The 18539-nt window shown below is 42.9% G+C and overlaps 1 protein-coding gene across 4 annotated transcripts in view; it reads right to left on the reverse strand.

The window, feature by feature from the left end:
* Positions 1-4513: 4513 nt before the first annotated feature.
* The window catches only part of LOC109909336 (cadherin-7-like), a 154916-nt gene continuing 140890 nt past the window's right edge, over positions 4514-18539 (reverse strand). For 3 of the 4 annotated variants that reach the window (XM_031795251.1, XM_020508404.2, XM_031795250.1), the window contains one exon: positions 4514-5081. In XM_031795251.1, coding sequence (XP_031651111.1) covers positions 4552-5081 — 530 coding nt within the window. In that variant the 3' untranslated portion in view covers positions 4514-4551. The remainder of the gene's footprint in view (positions 5082-18539) is intronic. The other variant, XM_031795252.1, reaches the window with a different exon arrangement.

Here is an 18539-nt window from a genome sequence, read left to right on the forward strand (position 1 = left end):
TGGTTTCAGAGGGTTAAATAGGGAATTAATTCAAACGTAATGGGAACCAGGTGTGTACAATACAGACAAAACAAATGGAAAAAGAAATGTAGATCGGTGGAGGCTAGATAGCCGGTGACGTCAACCGCCGAACGAACAAGGTGAGGCACCAACTTCGGGGGAAGTCGTGACAGTGTCACTTACCAATTAACGAAATGATTCAATTTTTGGACAAACAAATTTGCTGCATTTCCTGTGAGCTACATGGAGAGCATTGTATTTTAGTTTTGTAACCCATGGGGCTGCAGGTAGCCATGTGGTTAGAGCATTTGACTAGTAACCGGAATTGTTGCAAGATTGAATCCAAAAGCTGACAAAGTAAACATTTGCCTTTCTGCCCCTGAATAGGGCAGTTAACCTGCTGTTCCTAGGTCATCATTGAAGATAAGATTTTTTTCTTAACTGACTTGCCTAGTTAAATAAAGGTATAGAATTCAATTTCAGCCCAGCATTGAAACCCATTCAAAAAAGCCTTCACTTTATTCAAGTATCCAACATCGACTGTGAATTCCGAATTCCTTTGCAAATAATGAAAAACACTTTATTTAAAGTTCAAACCAGATGGATATGGATTTTCCATCTCAACCATAACGTTACATCATTATTACATAAAAGTGGACTTGATTGAGCCTAAGGGAAACAGACTTTAAAGGCAAACACCACATTCTAACATCTGTTAAATGCAATGTTAAGAGGAGAAAATGTACACAGATTTCAGAGCTCCCTCAGGAAATTAAAGATCTGTACACCTGACTACTTGACACAAATAGCATTGAACCGCCACATTTAACCATGGCAAGGTGACTGGGAATATGGTTGAATACAAACAGTGTAGTCAGGTAAAGGCAATCAAACAGGTAAAACAAACAGGTAACAAACAGGTAAAACGTCAGTACAGAGACAAAGTGGAGTCGTAATTCAGGGACTAAGACACAAGACGTATGTGGCAGAGTCTACAGACAATCACGGATTACAAAGGGAAAACCAGACACGTCGTGGACACCGACGTCTTGCTCCCGGACAAGCTAAACACCTTCTTCCACCACCTTTGAGGGGCAGGCGTCATCGACACAGCCTGCTCCCAAGGACAGTGGGCTCTCATTCTCCGTGGGTGACGTGAGTAACACATTTAAGCGTGTTAATCCTCTCAAGGCTGCCAGTCCAGACGGCATCCCTAGCTGCATCCTCAGGGCATGCTCGCTGACCCACTTGCTGGTGTGTTAATGTACATATTTAATCTCTTCCTATCCCAGCCTGCTGTCACCACTTGCTTCAAATATGTCCACCATCGCTCCTGTACCCAAGAAAGCAAAGGCAACTGAACTAAATTACTATCACCCCGTAGCACTCACTTCTGTCGTCATGAAGTGCTTTGAGAGGCTAGTTAAGGATCATACCATCTCTACCTTACCTGACACCCTAGATCCACTTAAATTTGCTTACTGCCCAAATAGATCCACAGATTATTACACTGCCCTATGCCATCTGGACAAGAGGAATACCTATGTAAGAATGCTTTTCATTGACTATAGCTTAGCCTTCAACACGATAGAACTCTCCAAGTGAAGGTAGGAAACAACACCTCCCCTTCACTGATCCTCAACTCAGGGGCCCCACAAGGGTGCGTGCTCAGCCCCTTCCTGTATTACCTGTTCACCCATGACTGCGTGGCCACAAACGCCTCCAACTCAATCATCAAGTTTGTGGACGACACAAACATAGTAAGCCTGATTATCAACCATGACGAGGCAGGTTACAGGGAGGAGGTGAGGGCCTTGGCGGAGTGGTGGCAGGAAAATAACATCTCCCTCAACGTCAACAAAATTAAGGAGCTGATCATGAACTTTAGTAAAAAGCAGAGGGACCATGCCCCTATCCACATCGATGGGACCGCAGCGGAGAAGGTGGAAAGCTTCTAGTTCCTCGGCGTACACATCACTGATGATCTGAAATGGTCCACCCACACAAACAGCGAGGTGTTGAAGGCGCAATAGCGCCTCTTCAACCTCAGGAGGCTGAAGAAATTTGACTTGGCCCCTAAGACCATCACCTACTTTTACAAATGCACAATTGAGAGCATCCTGTCAGGCTGTATCACCGCCTGCTACCGCAGGGCTCTCCAGAGGGTGGTGCGGTCTGACCAACCCATCACCCGGGGCACACTGCCTGCCCTCCTGGACACCTACAGCACCCGTTGTCACAAGAAGGCCAAAGGTCATCAAGGACATCAACCACCTGTAACAATGGCCTGTTCACCCCGCTATCTCAAGGCCATCAGACTGTTAACTTCTTGGATATAGGGGGCGCTCTTTTAATTTATGGATAAAAAAAGTTCCCATTTTAAACAAGATATTTTGTCACGAATAGATGCTCAACTATGCATATAATTGACAGCTTTGGAAAGAAAACACTCTGACGTTTCCAAAACTGCAAAGATATTATCTTTGAGTGCCACAGAACTGATGCTACAGGCGAAACCAAGATGAAACTTCAAACAGGAAATGAGCAGAATTTTTTTGGCTCTATTTTCCATTGTCTCCTTATATGGCTGTGAATGTGCCCTGAATGAGCCTACGCTTTCTGCCGTTTGCCCAAGGTGTCTGCAGCATTGTGACGTATTTGTAGGCATATCATTGGAAGATTGGCCATAAGAGACTACATTTACCAGGTGTCCGCCCGGTGTCCTTTGTCGAAATTGGTGCGTAATCTCCAAGCTGCACGCATTCATCCATGTGATTCAGGGGAGAGAGGAGACTTCCATGAACGATATATCATTGAAGAGATATGTGAAAAACACCTTGAGGATTGATTCTAAACAACGTTTACCATGTTTCAGTCGATATTATGGAGTTCATTTGGAAAAAAGTTCGGCGTTTTGATGACTGAATTTTCAGTTTTTTTTGGTAGCCAAACGTGATGTACAAAACGGAGCGATTTCTCCTACACAAAGAATCTTTTTGGACAAACTGAACATTTGCTATCTAACTGAGAGTCTCCTCATTGAAAACATCTGAAGTTCTTCAAAGGTAAATGATTTTATTTGAATGCTTTTCTTGTTTTTGTGAAAATGTTGCCAGCTCAATGCTAACGCTAAATGCTACGCTAGCTATGAATACTGTTACACAAATGCTTGTTTTGCTATGGTTGAAAAGCATATTTGAAAATCTGAGATGACAGTGTTGTTAACAAAAGGCTAAGCTTGAGAGCTAGCATATTTATTTCATTTCATTTGCGATTTTCATGAATAGTTAACATTGTGTTATGCTAATGAGCTGCGGGGATAATTACACTCCTGGATACAGATTTTTTTCGTAGCTAAACGTGATGAACAAAACGGAGCGATTTGTCCTAAACAAATAATCTTTTTGGAAAAACTGAATATTTGCTATCTAACTTTGAGAGTCTCCTCATTGAAAACATCTGAAGTTCTTCAAAGGTAAATTATTTTATTTGAATGCTTTTCTTGTTTTTGTGAAAATGGTGCATGCTGAATGCTACGCCTAAATGCTATGCTAGTATCAATAATCTTACACAAACGCTTGTTTTGCTATGGTTGAAAAGCATATTTTGAAAATCTGAGATGACAGTGTTGTTAACAAAAGGCTAAGCTTGAGAGCTAGCATATTTATTTCATTTCATTTGCGATTTTCATGAATAGTTAACGTTGCGTTATGGTAATGAGCTTGAGGCTGTATTCACGATCCCGGATCCGGGATGGCTAGAATCAAGAGGTTTAATGGAACGCTAATCACTTGAATACTGTTTACATAGTGCTTTACTCATTTCATATGTATATACTGTATTCTATTCTACTGTATTTTAGTCAATGCCACTCCAACATTGCTTGTCCTTATTATTTTACTTTTAGATTTGTGTGTATTGTTGTGATTTGTTAGATATTACTGCACTGTTGGAGCTAGGAACACAAGCATTTCTCTACACCCGCATCTGTTAAATATGTGTATGTGACCAATAAAATTTGATTTGATGATTGTCTTTTCTCTGTGAGTCTGACTTAATACATTTTCTTCATAGTCTCTGTGAAAAACACAGAACAAAAACAAAATATTGACACTCTTCATGACTTTCAAATTAATAGTTGAGTGACTACTCTACCGATTAGCCAGCCGGGACTGGGCACTTCAGGAGAAAAGTTTGTTCTTTTAAACGAAAAGAGCAAGAGAATGCATCAATGCAAGACTGCTGGGTCGGTGCCCATGTCAGGATTGAGAGAACAGGTTTCTCCACATAAATATACTGTAGCCTATCATGTACGCTGGACCTCAGCCCAACTATGAAACCTTTTAATGTTTTTGCTCTTCAGTCAACTCACTTTTGAAATGACTTGTCAAAACTTGCCAAGTCACCCCTATTGAAAATCCAAAATCCAAGGCACATAAACAAACCCAACCTTTGAAGTCACTTGTATTTTTCCTATCTCACTTTGTTTTCACAGACTCTCAACCCAGACTATCATAACATATTTGTTGTCTATGTTCAGGAAAGTTTTGGCTATGACATGCTGTTGCCATTGCTATTACTGTCGCTGTTGCCATACAGGTCGGCTAGCTTCTTGAAACGTGGCCCCCAGGTGCTGAGATAGTCGTAGTTCTGCTCTGAGTCTGTACTTAGCGACTCCAAGGAGCTTAAGGATTCAGCTACCGAGCCACTCCCCTCAAAGGTGTACGTCTGCAAAGAGTCGTATGGCGGAGCTGAAGGCTCAACATCTGCATCTTTCAGGCGGTCCCAGATGAACTTTCGGAACACCACATTGTCTGGCAGGGTTTTGTGGACAGGCTGCGAGGAGGAGGACGTTGGGTAGGGGAAGAAAGTGTGGGTGTCAGGGATGACGTCTCGCCGGACCTTGGGGTCTCTGATGACATTGAGGTTGCGGAGGGCTACCATGTCGAAGGCCTCCGTGTCTTCCTCTCCTCCACCTTCATCGTCGTAACGGACAATGTTCTCCCTCACATCCCTCTCCTCCTCCAGAATCAATGGCTCCTTCTTCCTCTGACGCATCGACATGATCATCAGCACCATCACTGGACAAAAGAAGAGAAGAGAGAGAGAAAGGAGTTTAGAATACTTGTAATGACCTTTTCTTTAATATAAATATAAAGGCATAGTACATTTAGGTTGATACATCTACATTAAATAATAGCCCATATTTGATGAATGTGAAAATGAAATGTTGAATAATTTCAGATGAATATATCCTTACATCAATACATTTCTCTCCTCTATCCTCCATTTTGCGCGCTACTTCTACGTCACAAAAACAAAATTTCTGAACTTCCAATCCAATCCCTAGTCCCATATATTATTGCTGAAAATAACTCTCCGCACCAAAGCAAACTGGCAACTGTCTAATGATCCGTCATCCATCAATGTCGCACTGGTGCCAGTGAAATATCGCTCTGTGGACCCATATTTCTTCCCCTAACTGTGTCTGGATTCCGCGGGCTAGTGTGAAGCCACCAGGAAAGCGAATGCTAACACCGCTTCACACCTTGTAATAATAGAGAAAATGTAGGGGTGGGGAAGACACAGATGAATCGAGATTCTTCTGACTGCTGTTTGGTGACCACTTTCTGACAGCATGGCTCCCTGCTGCTTTTCTTTCTGTCTGATCACTTTTCTCTCTTTCTTTCTCTTAGGAAAAAGCATCTCTGTCTGTGTCTTCCTCTTTTTTTCTACATAGAGGCCTATAGTATCCGTAGCCATGGGAATTTGGGGTGCTGCAGCACCGCCTGTTAAAAATAATTAAATATATACATACATACACACACACAAATATACCTATACAGTGCCTTCGGAAAGTATTCAGCCTTATTCTAAAAGGATTTTTTTTTCTGCTCATCAATCTACACACAATACCACATAATGACTGAGTAAAAATAAATGTTTGCTACTTCATAAAAAATAAAAAACTGAAATATCACATTTAAATAAGTATTCAGACCCTTTACTCAGTACTTTGTTGAAGCACCTTTGGCAGCAATTACATATATATATATATATTCCATTTTAGAATAAGGCTGTAACTTAACAAAATACTTTCCGATATCACTGTAGTTCCATTCATTTTTTTCAACTGGTACCGGGGGACCTTCAGACGAGTCCTGTGAGGCCTGTGGGCATCCTAGAGTAGAACAACAAACATGTACATGTACATGTTAGTGGGAGTGTCACCTTTCCATAGAGGCATTATTAGTGTGTAGCCCAAACTGTTTGGCAGATCGGCTGTACCGACTTCAGATAAGTCCCAAGACGCTTGTGGGGGTCGTAGAGCAAAACGGAGAACACCATTGTGTTCGTGAGATTCTCATCTTTCCATTTCAACAGTTCGGAGGCTACAGATGATTTTGTGAGTTTTTTTTATTATGCTAATTTACGCTTGGGCAAGGAAATCGGCCTATTTATATAATGACAATGAAGCCTTCTTCTGCTGTGACTGTGCACCTTCCCATTTACGCACGCACGCACGCACGCACGCACGCACGCACACACACACACACACACACACACACACACACACACACACACGCACACGCACACGCACACACACACACACACACACACACACACACACACACACACACACACACACACACACACACACACCAAACCCCTCCCTCTGCCACTTACAAGAACAAAGATTACATTTTACTTCTTCCTCTCTAACAACAAGCGGTTTCAACTCGCTATTTGCATTTGAGGTTTGATCCAACAGAAACAGTTTTATGGACACCGAAACACATTGAGACATTGTTTTACTGTAATAGACAATAATTTAACCTCAAACTGCACAAAGAGCAGATATTACTAAAACAGGAGTATCAATGAATATTGATTCTGGAAAATGTATGCTCAGTGTCTGTCACACGCAGTTAGCGCTAGCAGCATTTTAGCCACAGACTGTCAAACCAGCTATCTAGTTTGTGTTTTATAAATATGCAATGAGCATAAATAAAATATATTAGGCAATGGCAACTTAAATAAGGTAGGCCTCTTTCTTAATTTATTTATGTGCCCTAAATTCTTATTTACAATGACAGCCTACCAGGGAACAATGGGTTAACTGCCTTGTTCAGGGGCAGAACAACAGATTTTTACCTTGTCAGCTCGGGAATTTGATCCAGCAGCCTTTTGGTTACTGGCCCAAGGCTCTACGCACTAGGCTACATCTGAACAAAGTTTACTTTCTATTTATCGTATTTATAAATATTAGAGAAAAAAAACGCATTCGAAAAAAGGATAATTATTGAACTACATCTTCAAATATAAGGAACGGAGGCTACACAAAAGTCTGAAATTAGGTAGCAATTAACATGGTAGGGTAAAAACACAGCAAACAGAGGACATAAAGGTAATGAAAACACAGGGGGAAAAAGGTGTAGATTCACACGCAGCGCTCGGCAGGTGTTTATTTCATCATACACAGGTAGGCAAACAAGCAGGTGAATTGAAACTAGGACTGAAGGCTATAACTGGTTCTCACAAACGAGCTAGGGTAAAGGCTTAGTAGAGTCAAAACAAACAATACCTCAAAGGCACAAACAGAATGAACTGAACTAAATAAGGATTTAATGAGACCAGGTGAGTAACTAACACAGGTGAAATCAATGATCAAAAATGAAGACAGAGCTACGTTCAAGAACAGAATACAAAGAAACAGGGCTACGTTCAAGAACACAACGAAACAGAACACAAGGTTGACTAAGAAAATAAATACAGAACCTTACAACAGAATTACAAAGCGAAAACACTTTAGACATTTTAGCCAATGTATTAAAAATACGAAGCTGAAATACCTTATTTACATAAATATTCAGACCCTTTGTTATGAGACTTGACATTTAGCTCAGGTGCATCCTGTTTCCATTGATCATCTTTGAGATGTTTCTAGAACTCGATTGGAGTCCACCAGTGGTCAATTCAATTGATTGGAAATTATTTGCAAAGGCACACACATGTCTATATAAGGTTCCACAGGTGACAGTGCATGTCAGAACAAAAACCAAGCCATTAAGTTGAAAATAATTGTCCGTAGTGTTCTGAGACAGGATTGGATTGTGTCGAGGGAATGATGTGGGGAAGGTTACTGTCACGACTTCCGCCGAAGTCATTCCCTCTCCTTGTTCGGGCAGCGTTCGGCAGTCGACGTCACCGGCTTTCTAGCCACCGCGGATCCACTTTTCTCTGTTCCCCATGTTGTGTTTGTGAGTGATTGTTTATTGTAATTCAGTCCGTCTGTGGGCTCGTAATGTTACTTTGTATATTTGTCTTTTTGAGTAAAGAACGTTGATTACTCTATTCTGCTGTCCTACTCTAGTTGGAACTTCCCCATGACTTTCTACACCAGCTACACAAAGGACCCTTACAGTTACCAAAAAATGTCTGCAGCATTGAAGGTCTCAAAGAACACAGTGGCCTCCATCATTCTTAAATGGATGTTTGGAACTACCAAAGTGGCCACTCGGCCAAACTGAGCAATAGGGGAGAAGGGCCTTGGTCAGTGAGGTGACCAAGAACCTGATGTTCACTCTGACAGAGCTACAGAGCTTCTCTGTGGAGATTGGAGAACCTTCCAGAAGGACAACCATCTCTGCATCACTCCACTAATCAGGCCTTTATGGTAGAGTGGCCAGATGGAAGCCACTCCTCAGTAAAAGGGACATGACAGCCCACTTGTAGTCTGCCAAAAGGTACCTAATGGACTCTCAGACCATGAGAAACAAGATTCTCTGCTCTGGTGAAACCAACATTAAACTCTTCGGCCTAAATGCCAACTATCACGTCTGGAGGAAACCTGGCACCATCCCCGCGGTGAAGCATGGTGATGGCAGCATCATGCTATGGGGATGTTTGTCAGCTGCAGGGACTGGGATTACTACTCAGGAATGAGGGAAAGATTAATGTAGAAAAGTACAGACAGACAATTGATGAAAACATGCTCCAAAAGCTCAGGACCTCAGACTAGGGCAAAGGTTCACCTTCCAACAGGACAACGAACCAAATCACACAGCCAAGACAACGCAGGAGCGGCTTTGGGTCAAGTCTCTTAATTTTCTTGAGTGGCCCAGCCAGTATTTCGACGTCTGGATGAGAAGCGTGCCCAAAGTGAACTGCCTGGCTTCCACTAGATGTCAACAGTCTTTAGACATTGTTTCAGGCTTGTTTTCTAAATAAATGAAGACGAATGAGACCTTTCTGTCAGTGGACAGTGGTTTGCGTGCATGAACGAGTACGTGCCCTTTGTTGTTTTTAATTTCTATTGAATATGCTATTGTCCGGTGGAAATATTATAAATTATTTAGACAATTGACAAGCTGAGGATTAATTATAAAACATTGTTTGAGATGTTTCTACGAACTTTACCAGTACTATTAGGATGTATTCTTCTGCATGTTTTGACCGCCTGTGAGCCAGTGGATTACTGAACAAAACGCGCCAACAAAGCAGAGTTTTAGTGATATAAAGAGGGACTTTTTCGAACAAAACGAACATTTATTGTGTAGCTGGGATTCTTGTGACTGCAACCATATAAAGATCTTCGTAAGTGATTATTTTTAACGCTATTCCTTTACTTGGTTGTAAAATGTTTGTATGCTTTTGTAAGCGGGGTGCTGTCCTCAGATAATCGCATGGAAGGCGATTCTCTAGTGTAGGGGGCAGCATTCTGATTTTTGGAGGAAAAGCATGCCCAAATTAAACGGCCTGCTACTCAGAAGATATGATATGCATACAACTGGTAGAGTTGGATAGAAAACACTAAAGTTTCCAAAACTGTTAAAATAGTGTCTGCGAGTATAACAGAACTGATTTGGCAGGCGAAAACCTGAGAAAAAGCCATTCAGGAAGTTGTTTTTTTGTTGTTTTTGTAGTTTTCTATTCAATGCCATTACAGTATCCATTGATTTAGGACTCAATTTACAGTTCCTATACCTTCCACTAGATGTCAACAGTCTTTAGAAATTGTTTTCAGGCTTGTATTCTTATAAATGAGGGAGTAAGACCAGTCTGAATGAGTGGACCCTATCGTGTCGCAGAGCTATTTCATGTGCAATCCCGAGAGAGTGCATTCCTTGTTTATCTCTTATATTGACAACGTTATTGTCCGGTTGAAATATTATAGATCATTTAGGCTAAAAACAACCTGAGGATTGAATTTAAATTTAGATTTTTTTGTCTGCCTGTTTTGACTGCGTTTCAGCCTGTGGATTACTGAAGAAAATGCGCGAACAAAACTGAGGTTTTTGGATATAAAGAGACTTTTTATCGAACAAAAGGATAATTTATTGAGTAAATGAATGTCTTCTGATTGCCACCATATAAAGAAGGCGGCAGGGTAGCCTAGTGGTTAGAGCGTTGGACTAGTAACCGGAACAATGTGTTTTATTACAAATGGTTGCAGCTAATGAAGAAATTGCAGAATCTTCTGAACTGGAGAAAGTGAAGAATTTGATGAAAATTCTGAAAATGAATACAAGAAATGTGAAAACTGAACTATTAACTGTGAAAATGTCAACCATTGGTCAAGTACCAGAATACAAAAGAGGATTTAGATTCTTATTTAGAGCGTTTGGAGCGTTGGCTGGCTGCAAATGAAATCAAAAATGAAAAGAAACCAGGCGTATTTCTCAGTGTTTTGGGTCCAACTGAGTATGGATTGCTGAAAGGTCTCATTGAACCAGTAAAAGCAGTGGAGTGAACCTATGCAGAACTGACTGAAACTCTCAAGGCCACTCTAGCTGGTGGGAAGGTTTTCAGTAAACTGGACCTGTCATTCGCTTATTTTTTATTTATTTTATTTTACCTTTATTTAACCAGGTAGGCAAGTTGAGAACAAGTTCTCATTTACAATTGCGACCTGGCCAAGATAAAGCAAAGCAGTTCGACAGATAAAACGACACAGAGTTACACATGGAGTAAAAACAAACATACAGTCAATAATGCAGTATAAACAAGTCTATATACAATGTGAGCAAATGAGGTGAGAAGGGAGGTAAAGGCAAAAAAAAAAGGCCATGATGGCAAAGTAAATACAATATAGCAAGTAAAATACTGGAATGGTAGTTTTGCAATGGAAGAATGTGCAAAGTAGAAATAAAAAAATAATGGGGTGCAAAGGAGCAAAATAAATAAATAAATACAAATTAAATACAGTTGGGAAAGAGGTAGTTGTTTGGGCTAAATTATAGGTGGGCTATGTACAGGTGCAGTAATCTGTGAGCTGCTCTGACAGTTGGTGCTTAAAGCTAGTGAGGGAGATAAGTGTTTCCAGTTTCAGAGATTTTTGTAGTTCGTTCCAGTCATTGGCAGCAGAGAACTGGAAGGAGAGGCGGCCAAAGAAAGAATTGGTCTTGGGGGTGACTAGAGAGATATACCTGCTGGAGCGTGTGCTACAGGTGGGAGATGCTATGGTGACCAGCGAGCTGAGATAAGGGGGGACTTTACCTAGCAGGGTCTTGTAGATGACATGGAGCCAGTGGGTTTGGCGACGAGTATGAAGCGAGGGCCAGCCAACGAGAGCGTACAGGTCGCAATGGTGGGTAGTATATGGGGCTTTGGTGATAAAACGGATTGCACTGTGATAGACTGCATCCAATTTGTTGAGTAGGGTATTTGAGGCTATTTTGTAAATGACATCGCCAAAGTCGAGGATTGGTAGGATGGTCAGTTTTACAAGGGTATGTTTGGCAGCATGAGTGAAGGATGCTTTGTTGCGAAATAGGAAGCCAATTCTAGATTTAACTTTGGATTGGAGATGTTTGATATGGGTCTGGAAGGAGAGTTTACAGTCTAACCAGACACCTAAGTATTTGTAGTTGTCCACGTATTCTAAGTCAGAGCCGTCCAGAGTAGTGATGTTGGACAGGCGGGTAGGTGCAGGTAGCGATCGGTTGAAGAGCATGCATTTAGTTTTACTTGTATTTAAGAGCAATTGGAGGCCACGGAAGGAGAGTTGTATGGCATTGAAGCTTGCCTGGAGGGTTGTTAACACAGTGTCCAAAGAAGGGCCGGAAGTATACAGAATGGTGTCGTCTGCGTAGAGGTGGATCAGGGACTCACCAGCAGCAAGAGCGACCTCATTGATGTATACAGAGAAGAGAGTCGGTCCAAGAATTGAACCCTGTGGCACCCCCATAGAGACTGCCAGAGGTCCGGACAGCAGACCCTCCGACTTGACACACTGAACTCTATCAGAGAAGTAGTTGGTGAACCAGGCGAGGCAATCATTTGAGAAACCAAGGCTGTCGAGTCTGCCGATGAGGATATGGTGATTGACAGAGTCGAAAGCCTTGGCCAGATCAATGAATACGGCTGCACAGTAATGTTTCTTATCGATGGCGGTTAAGATATCGTTTAGGACCTTGAGCGTGGCTGAGGTGCACCCATGACCAGCTCTGAAACCAGATTGCATAGCAGAGAAGGTATGGTGAGATTCGAAATGGTCGGTAATCTGTTTGTTGACTTGGCTTTCGAAGACCTTAGAAAGGCACGGTAGGATAGATATAGGTCTGTAGCAGTTTGGGTCAAGAGTGTCCCCCCCTTTGAAGAGGGGGATGACCGCAGCTGCTTTCCAATCTTTGGGAATCTCAGACGACACGAAAGAGAGGTTGAACAGGCTAGTAATAGGGGTGGCAACAATTTCGGCAGATAATTTTAGAAAGAAAGGGTCCAGATTGTCTAGCCCGGCTGATTTGTAGGGGTCCAGATTTTGCAGCTCTTTCAGAACATCAGCTGAATGGATTTGGGAGAAGGAGAAATGGGGAAGGCTTGGGCGAGTTGCTGTTGGGGGTGCAGTGCTGTTGTCCGGGGTAGGAGTAGCCAGGTGGAAAGCATGGCCAGCCGTAGAAAAATGCTTATTGAAATTCTCAATTATGGTGGATTTATCAGTGGTGACAGTGTTTCCTATCTTCAGTGCAGTGGGCAGCTGGGAGGAGGTGTTCTTATTCTCCATGGACTTTACAGTGTCCCAGAACTTTTTTGAGTTAGTGTTGCAGGAAGCAAATTTCTGCTTGAAAAAGCTAGCCTTGGCTTTTCTAACTGCCTGTGTATAATGATTTCTAGCTTCCCTGAACAGCTGCATATCACGGGGGCTGTTCGATGCTAATGCAGAACGCCATAGGATGTTTTTGTGTTGGTTAAGGGCAGTCAGGTCTGGGGAGAACCAAGGGCTATATCTGTTCCTGGTTCTAAATTTCTTGAATGGGGCATGTTTATTTAAGATGGTTAGGAAGGCATTTTTAAAAAATATCCAGGCATCCTCTACTGACGGGATGAGATCAATATCCTTCCAGGATACCCCGGCCAGGTCGATTAGAAAGGCCTGCTCGCAGAAGTGTTTCAGGGAGCGTTTTACAGTGATGAGTGGAGGTCGTTTGACCGCTGACCCATTACGGATGCAGGCAATGAGGCAGTGATCGCTGAGATCTTGGTTGAAGACAGCAGAGGTGTATTTAGAGGGGAAGTTGGTTAGGATGATATCTATGAGGGTGCCCGTGTTTAAGGTTTTGGGGAGGTACCTGGTAGGTTCATTGATTATTTGTGTGAGATTGAGGGCATCAAGTTTAGATTGTAGGATGGCTGGGGTGTTAAGCATGTTCCAGTTTAGGTCGCCTAGCAGCACGAACTCTGAAGATAGATGGGGGGCAATCAGTTCACATATGGTGTCCAGAGCACAGCTGGGGGCAGAGGGTGGTCTATAGCAGGCGGCAACGGTGAGAGACTTGTTTTTAGAGAGGTGGATTTTTAAAAGTAGAAGTTCAAATTGTTTGGGTACAGACCTGGATAGTAGGACAGAACTCTGCAGGCTATCTTTGCAGTAGATTGCAACACCGCCCCCTTTGGCAGTTCTATCTTGTCTGAAAATGTTGTAGTTTGGAATTAAAACTTCAGAATTTTTGGTGGTCTTCCTAAGCCAGGATTCAGACACAGCTAGAACATCCGGGTTGGCAGAGTGTGCTAAAGCAGTGAATAGAACAAACTTAGGGAGGAGGCTTCTAATGTTAACATGCATGAAACCAAGGCTATTACGGTTACAGAAGTCGTCAAAAGAGAGCGCCTGGGGAATAGGAGTGGAGCTAGGCACTGCAGGGCCTGGATTCACCTCTACATCGCCAGAGGAACATAGGAGGAGTAGAATAAGGGTACGGCTAAAAGCTATGAGAATTGGTCGTCTAGAACGTCTGGAACATAGAGTAAAAGGAGGTTTCTGGGGGCGATAAAATAGCATCAAGGTATAATGTACAGACAAATGTATGGTAGGATGTGAATACAGTGGAGGTAAACCTAGGTATTGAGTGATGAAGAGAGAGATATTGTCTCTAGAAACATCGTTGAAACCAGGAGATGTCATTGCATGTGTGGGTGGTGGAACTAATAGGTTGGATAAGGTATAGTGAGCAGGACTAGAGGCTCTACAGTGAAATAAGCCAATAAACACTAACCAGAACAGAAATGGACAAGACATATTGACATTAAGGATAGGCATGCTTAGTCGAGTGATCAAAAGGGTCCGGTGAGTGGAGAGGTTGGTTGGTGATTTAGACAGCTAGCCAGGGCATCGGTAGCAAGCTAGCATAGGATGGAGGTCTGTTAGCCACCCCTTACGTTCCGTCAGTAGATTAGTGGGGTTCCGTGTGGTAGAGGGGATTAATCCAAATCACACAACAACAACAAAAATAAAAACAATAGATATAGTTATAGAGGCCCAAGAAGAAAAGATAATAATAATAATTTAAAAAATAATTTAAAAAAAAATAATAATAAAAAAATTGTCCGATTGTCTATTCAGATAGCAGCCGGTAAGACAGCTAACGGTTAGCAGGCCGCAGATGGGCGTTCAGGTAACGTCGCGACGGAGGAGCCGGCCGAATAACTCCTTCGGGTAGATAACGTCGGCAGTCCAGTTGTGAAGGCCCGGTGGGGCTCCGCGAAGGCAGTAAAACGGGTCCGGATAGGTGACTGCAGCCCAGGTGTGATTGATGGAACTCAGGAGTGATTGACGGAGCTTGCTAGCTCCGGAATAATTGATGAAGGCCGATGGTCACACGGATAGCAGCTAGCTAGCTGTGAGATCCGGGTATGAATGTCCAGGGACATGGAGAGAAAAATTGGTCCGGTATGTTCCGTTCCGAGCCGCGCTGCGCCGTACAGAACTGGCGATAGATTTTCGAGCTAAAGGATAGCTGATGACCACAAACCGTGGTTAGCTGAATACTAACGATTTGCCAGTAAAGGAGCTAACTAGCTTCTGAACTAGCTTCTGGATTAGCTTCTGGCTAGTTTCAGGCTAGCTTCTTGGAGTTTCTGGCTAGCTTCTTGGAGGATTACAGATCTGAGGTAAATAATACTTTTTTATAAATATACATTGGTGAGGCGGGTTGCAGGAGAGTGTTTTGAAGATGAGTTGATGGAAAATAAAAATAAAATGTATGTGAAAAAGTTGTAAATATATATATATACAGGACACGACAAGACGAGGACAAAAGACGTCTGAACTGCTATGCCACCTTGGAGGAAATGAGCAATTGAAGCTGGATGCGGAGTCAGAACAGTATCTAACCATCAATACACACAATGGGCTTTTCAGATTCAATCTCTTGGCCTATGGAATCTCGACAGCTTCAGCGTTATTCTAACACACAATGGATCAGGTCTTGGATGGCATAGACAATGTTGTGTGCTTTGTGGATGCCATCCTCGTGTCAGCACCAACCATCGAAGAGCACCTTGTGGCCTACATGCTGCTGAATGTCCTGTTCCAGTCCAGTCCACCACAGATAACTACTGGCGAGGGTTTTAATTTGAGTGATCCTTGGATGTACCTCATGCAGATCAGATAAGTCTTCTCTTGAATTTGTGAGGCACCACCACCCTTGATCCCCACAGAACACATCCTTGATCAGTAGACAGCTGGTCTTTATTTTCTATTCATGGGTGAAGGTTATCATCGTTTACGAAGGTTGACCAGCCGGCCAATGTTAAATCCAAAACTTTAGAAAGCACAGGGTCTTTCCTCGTTTCCTCCGCTATGTCTGAAGCAGATATGGGCAGTCCGTCGATGAGAGAGATCTGCAATACTGCTCTATCATCTTCACTGTCGGTGTCATTTTTGCATGGTAAGCTTGATAGTGCATCGGCATTTGAGCGATCACTGGATCGCCTGTACTCAATCTCATAGTCGTGGGCTAGCAATATCAGAGCCCAAAGTGCAGCCAGGGTTGGTATGGCTGATATTGATCTAAGGATGGCCAACAGAGGCTCATGATCTGTCAGCAGTTGGAACTTCCTTCCATTGAGGTATTTGTGAAACTTCTTCACTCCGAATATTATTCTCAGGGCTTCCTTCTCAATTTGAGTATAATTTTTCTCACTTGGTGACAGAGTCCATGATGCAAATGCGATAGGGTGTTCTTCACCTGATGTGAGATGACGGGCTCCTACTCCATATGGAGATGCATCACACGCGAGTCTCAGCTTCATCTCTGTGTCGTAGTGGGCAAGCCACTTGCTCTTTAGCAGACGCTGTTTGCAAGTCTTGAATGCTTATTCACATTGTGGAGACCAATTACACTTTGTATCAGCCTGCACCTGTTGATGAAGCGGATGCAACAATGTGGACAAATTTGCCACAGACTTTCCGTAATAGTTCAGGAGCGGAGCAAGGCCCCAAAAATTACCTCAGCTCTGGGACACTACTCACACTGTGAAGCTGTTTGCAACAAGCCTGCTACTACAACTCTTCATCCATGGTCCTGGGCTGCTACACCATGCGAACGCATCCATGTGGATTACGTCGAGATTGACAAGCAACATTTCCTTGTTGTTGACCATATACATTCCAAGTGGATGGAAGCGTTCCCTACTCAACTGACAACAGCTGAGAAGACCATGAATATTCTCAGACACCTGTTTTTATCCGTTGGACTAGTCAAAGAGCTCGTCTCGGACAATGGCCCTCCTTTCATCTCAAACGATTTTGAAATGTTTTTCAAGAACAACAGAGTATTTTGTATTGTGTTTTATTTAAACTTTATTTAACTAGGCAAGTCAGTTAAGAACAAATTCTTATTTACAATGATGACCACCTTAGCATCCGGCAAAAAACGGAGCAGTGGAGAGAGCCGTGCAAACCTTTAATAAGAGGGCCTGGACTAAATTCGAGGTTCAGTTGGTGCCCACCTACCAAAGGCACCACACACAGTAACGGAATGTACACCAGCTGAACTGTTTCTGAAATGCCAACCACATACCCGCCTGACATTGTTGAAACCAGACTTGTCAAACACTGTGACAAAGCACAAGCTACAGCAGAAGAGAGCTCATGACAGACACTCAAAGACTGTCAGAGAATTCAAAGAGGGAGAGAGGGTGATGGTATTTCATTTCAATCGCCTGTGGAATTTGACTTACCGAGTTGAAGTTGGTCATCGCCTTGTCAACATTCATGTAGCTCATCTGCTACAGTCCAATGCTTCATCAAAGCCAGGTCGAGAGACAAGAACAATAATATTACACTTTTTACCTCATTTCTACCAGCGTGTCACATGCGCAACCAGAGGGGAAAAAAGTTCTAGACGACCTTCAGTCCACACACAGAGAAACATACAAAGTTATCCCTCACCCTCCATTTGGCAAATCTGACCATAATTCTGTCCTCCTGATTCCTGCTTACAAGCAAAAACTAAAGCAGGAAGTACCAGTGACTCGCTCAATACTGAAGTGGTCAAATGACGCATATTCTACAGGACTGTTTTTCTAGCACAGACTGGAAAATGTTCCGGGATTCATCTAATGGCATTGAAAAGTAAACCACCTCAGTCACTGCTTCACCAATAAGTGCATCGATGACGTCCCCCCCACAGTGACCATGTGTACATATCAAAGGTTAGAGCTGCCACTTTCAAGGAGCAGGAGACCAATCTGGATGCATATAAGAAGTCCCGCTTTGCCCTCATCAAACGGGCAAAGTGTCAATATAGGACTAAGATTGAATACTACTTAAACGGCTCTGACGCTCGTCGGACTACAACGGGAAACCCAGCTGCAAGCTGCCCAGTGACACAAGCCTACCAGACGCGCTAAATGCCTTTTATGCTCGCTTCGAGACAAGCAACACTGAAGCATGATGAGAGCGGCAGCTGTTCTGGACGGCTGTGTGATCACGCTCTCCGTAGCCGATATGAGCAAGACCTTTAAACAGGTCAAAATTCACAAGGCCACGGGGCAAGACAGATTACCAGGACATGTACTCAGAGCATGCGTGGACCACCTGGCATGTGTCTTCACTGACATTTTCAACCACTCCCTGACCGAGTCTGTAATACCCACGTTTCAAGCAGACCACCATAATCTGTGGGCCCAAGAAAGTGAAGGTAACCTGCCTAAATGACTACCACCCCATAGCACTCACATCGGTAACCATGAAGTGCTTTGAAAGGCTGGTCATGGCTCACAAAACCATCATCCTGGAAACACTAGACCCACGG

The sequence above is a fragment of the Oncorhynchus kisutch genome, linkage group LG18 (assembly GCF_002021735.2).
Source record: "Oncorhynchus kisutch isolate 150728-3 linkage group LG18, Okis_V2, whole genome shotgun sequence".
In the NCBI taxonomy this organism is placed as follows: Eukaryota; Metazoa; Chordata; class Actinopteri; order Salmoniformes; family Salmonidae; genus Oncorhynchus; species Oncorhynchus kisutch.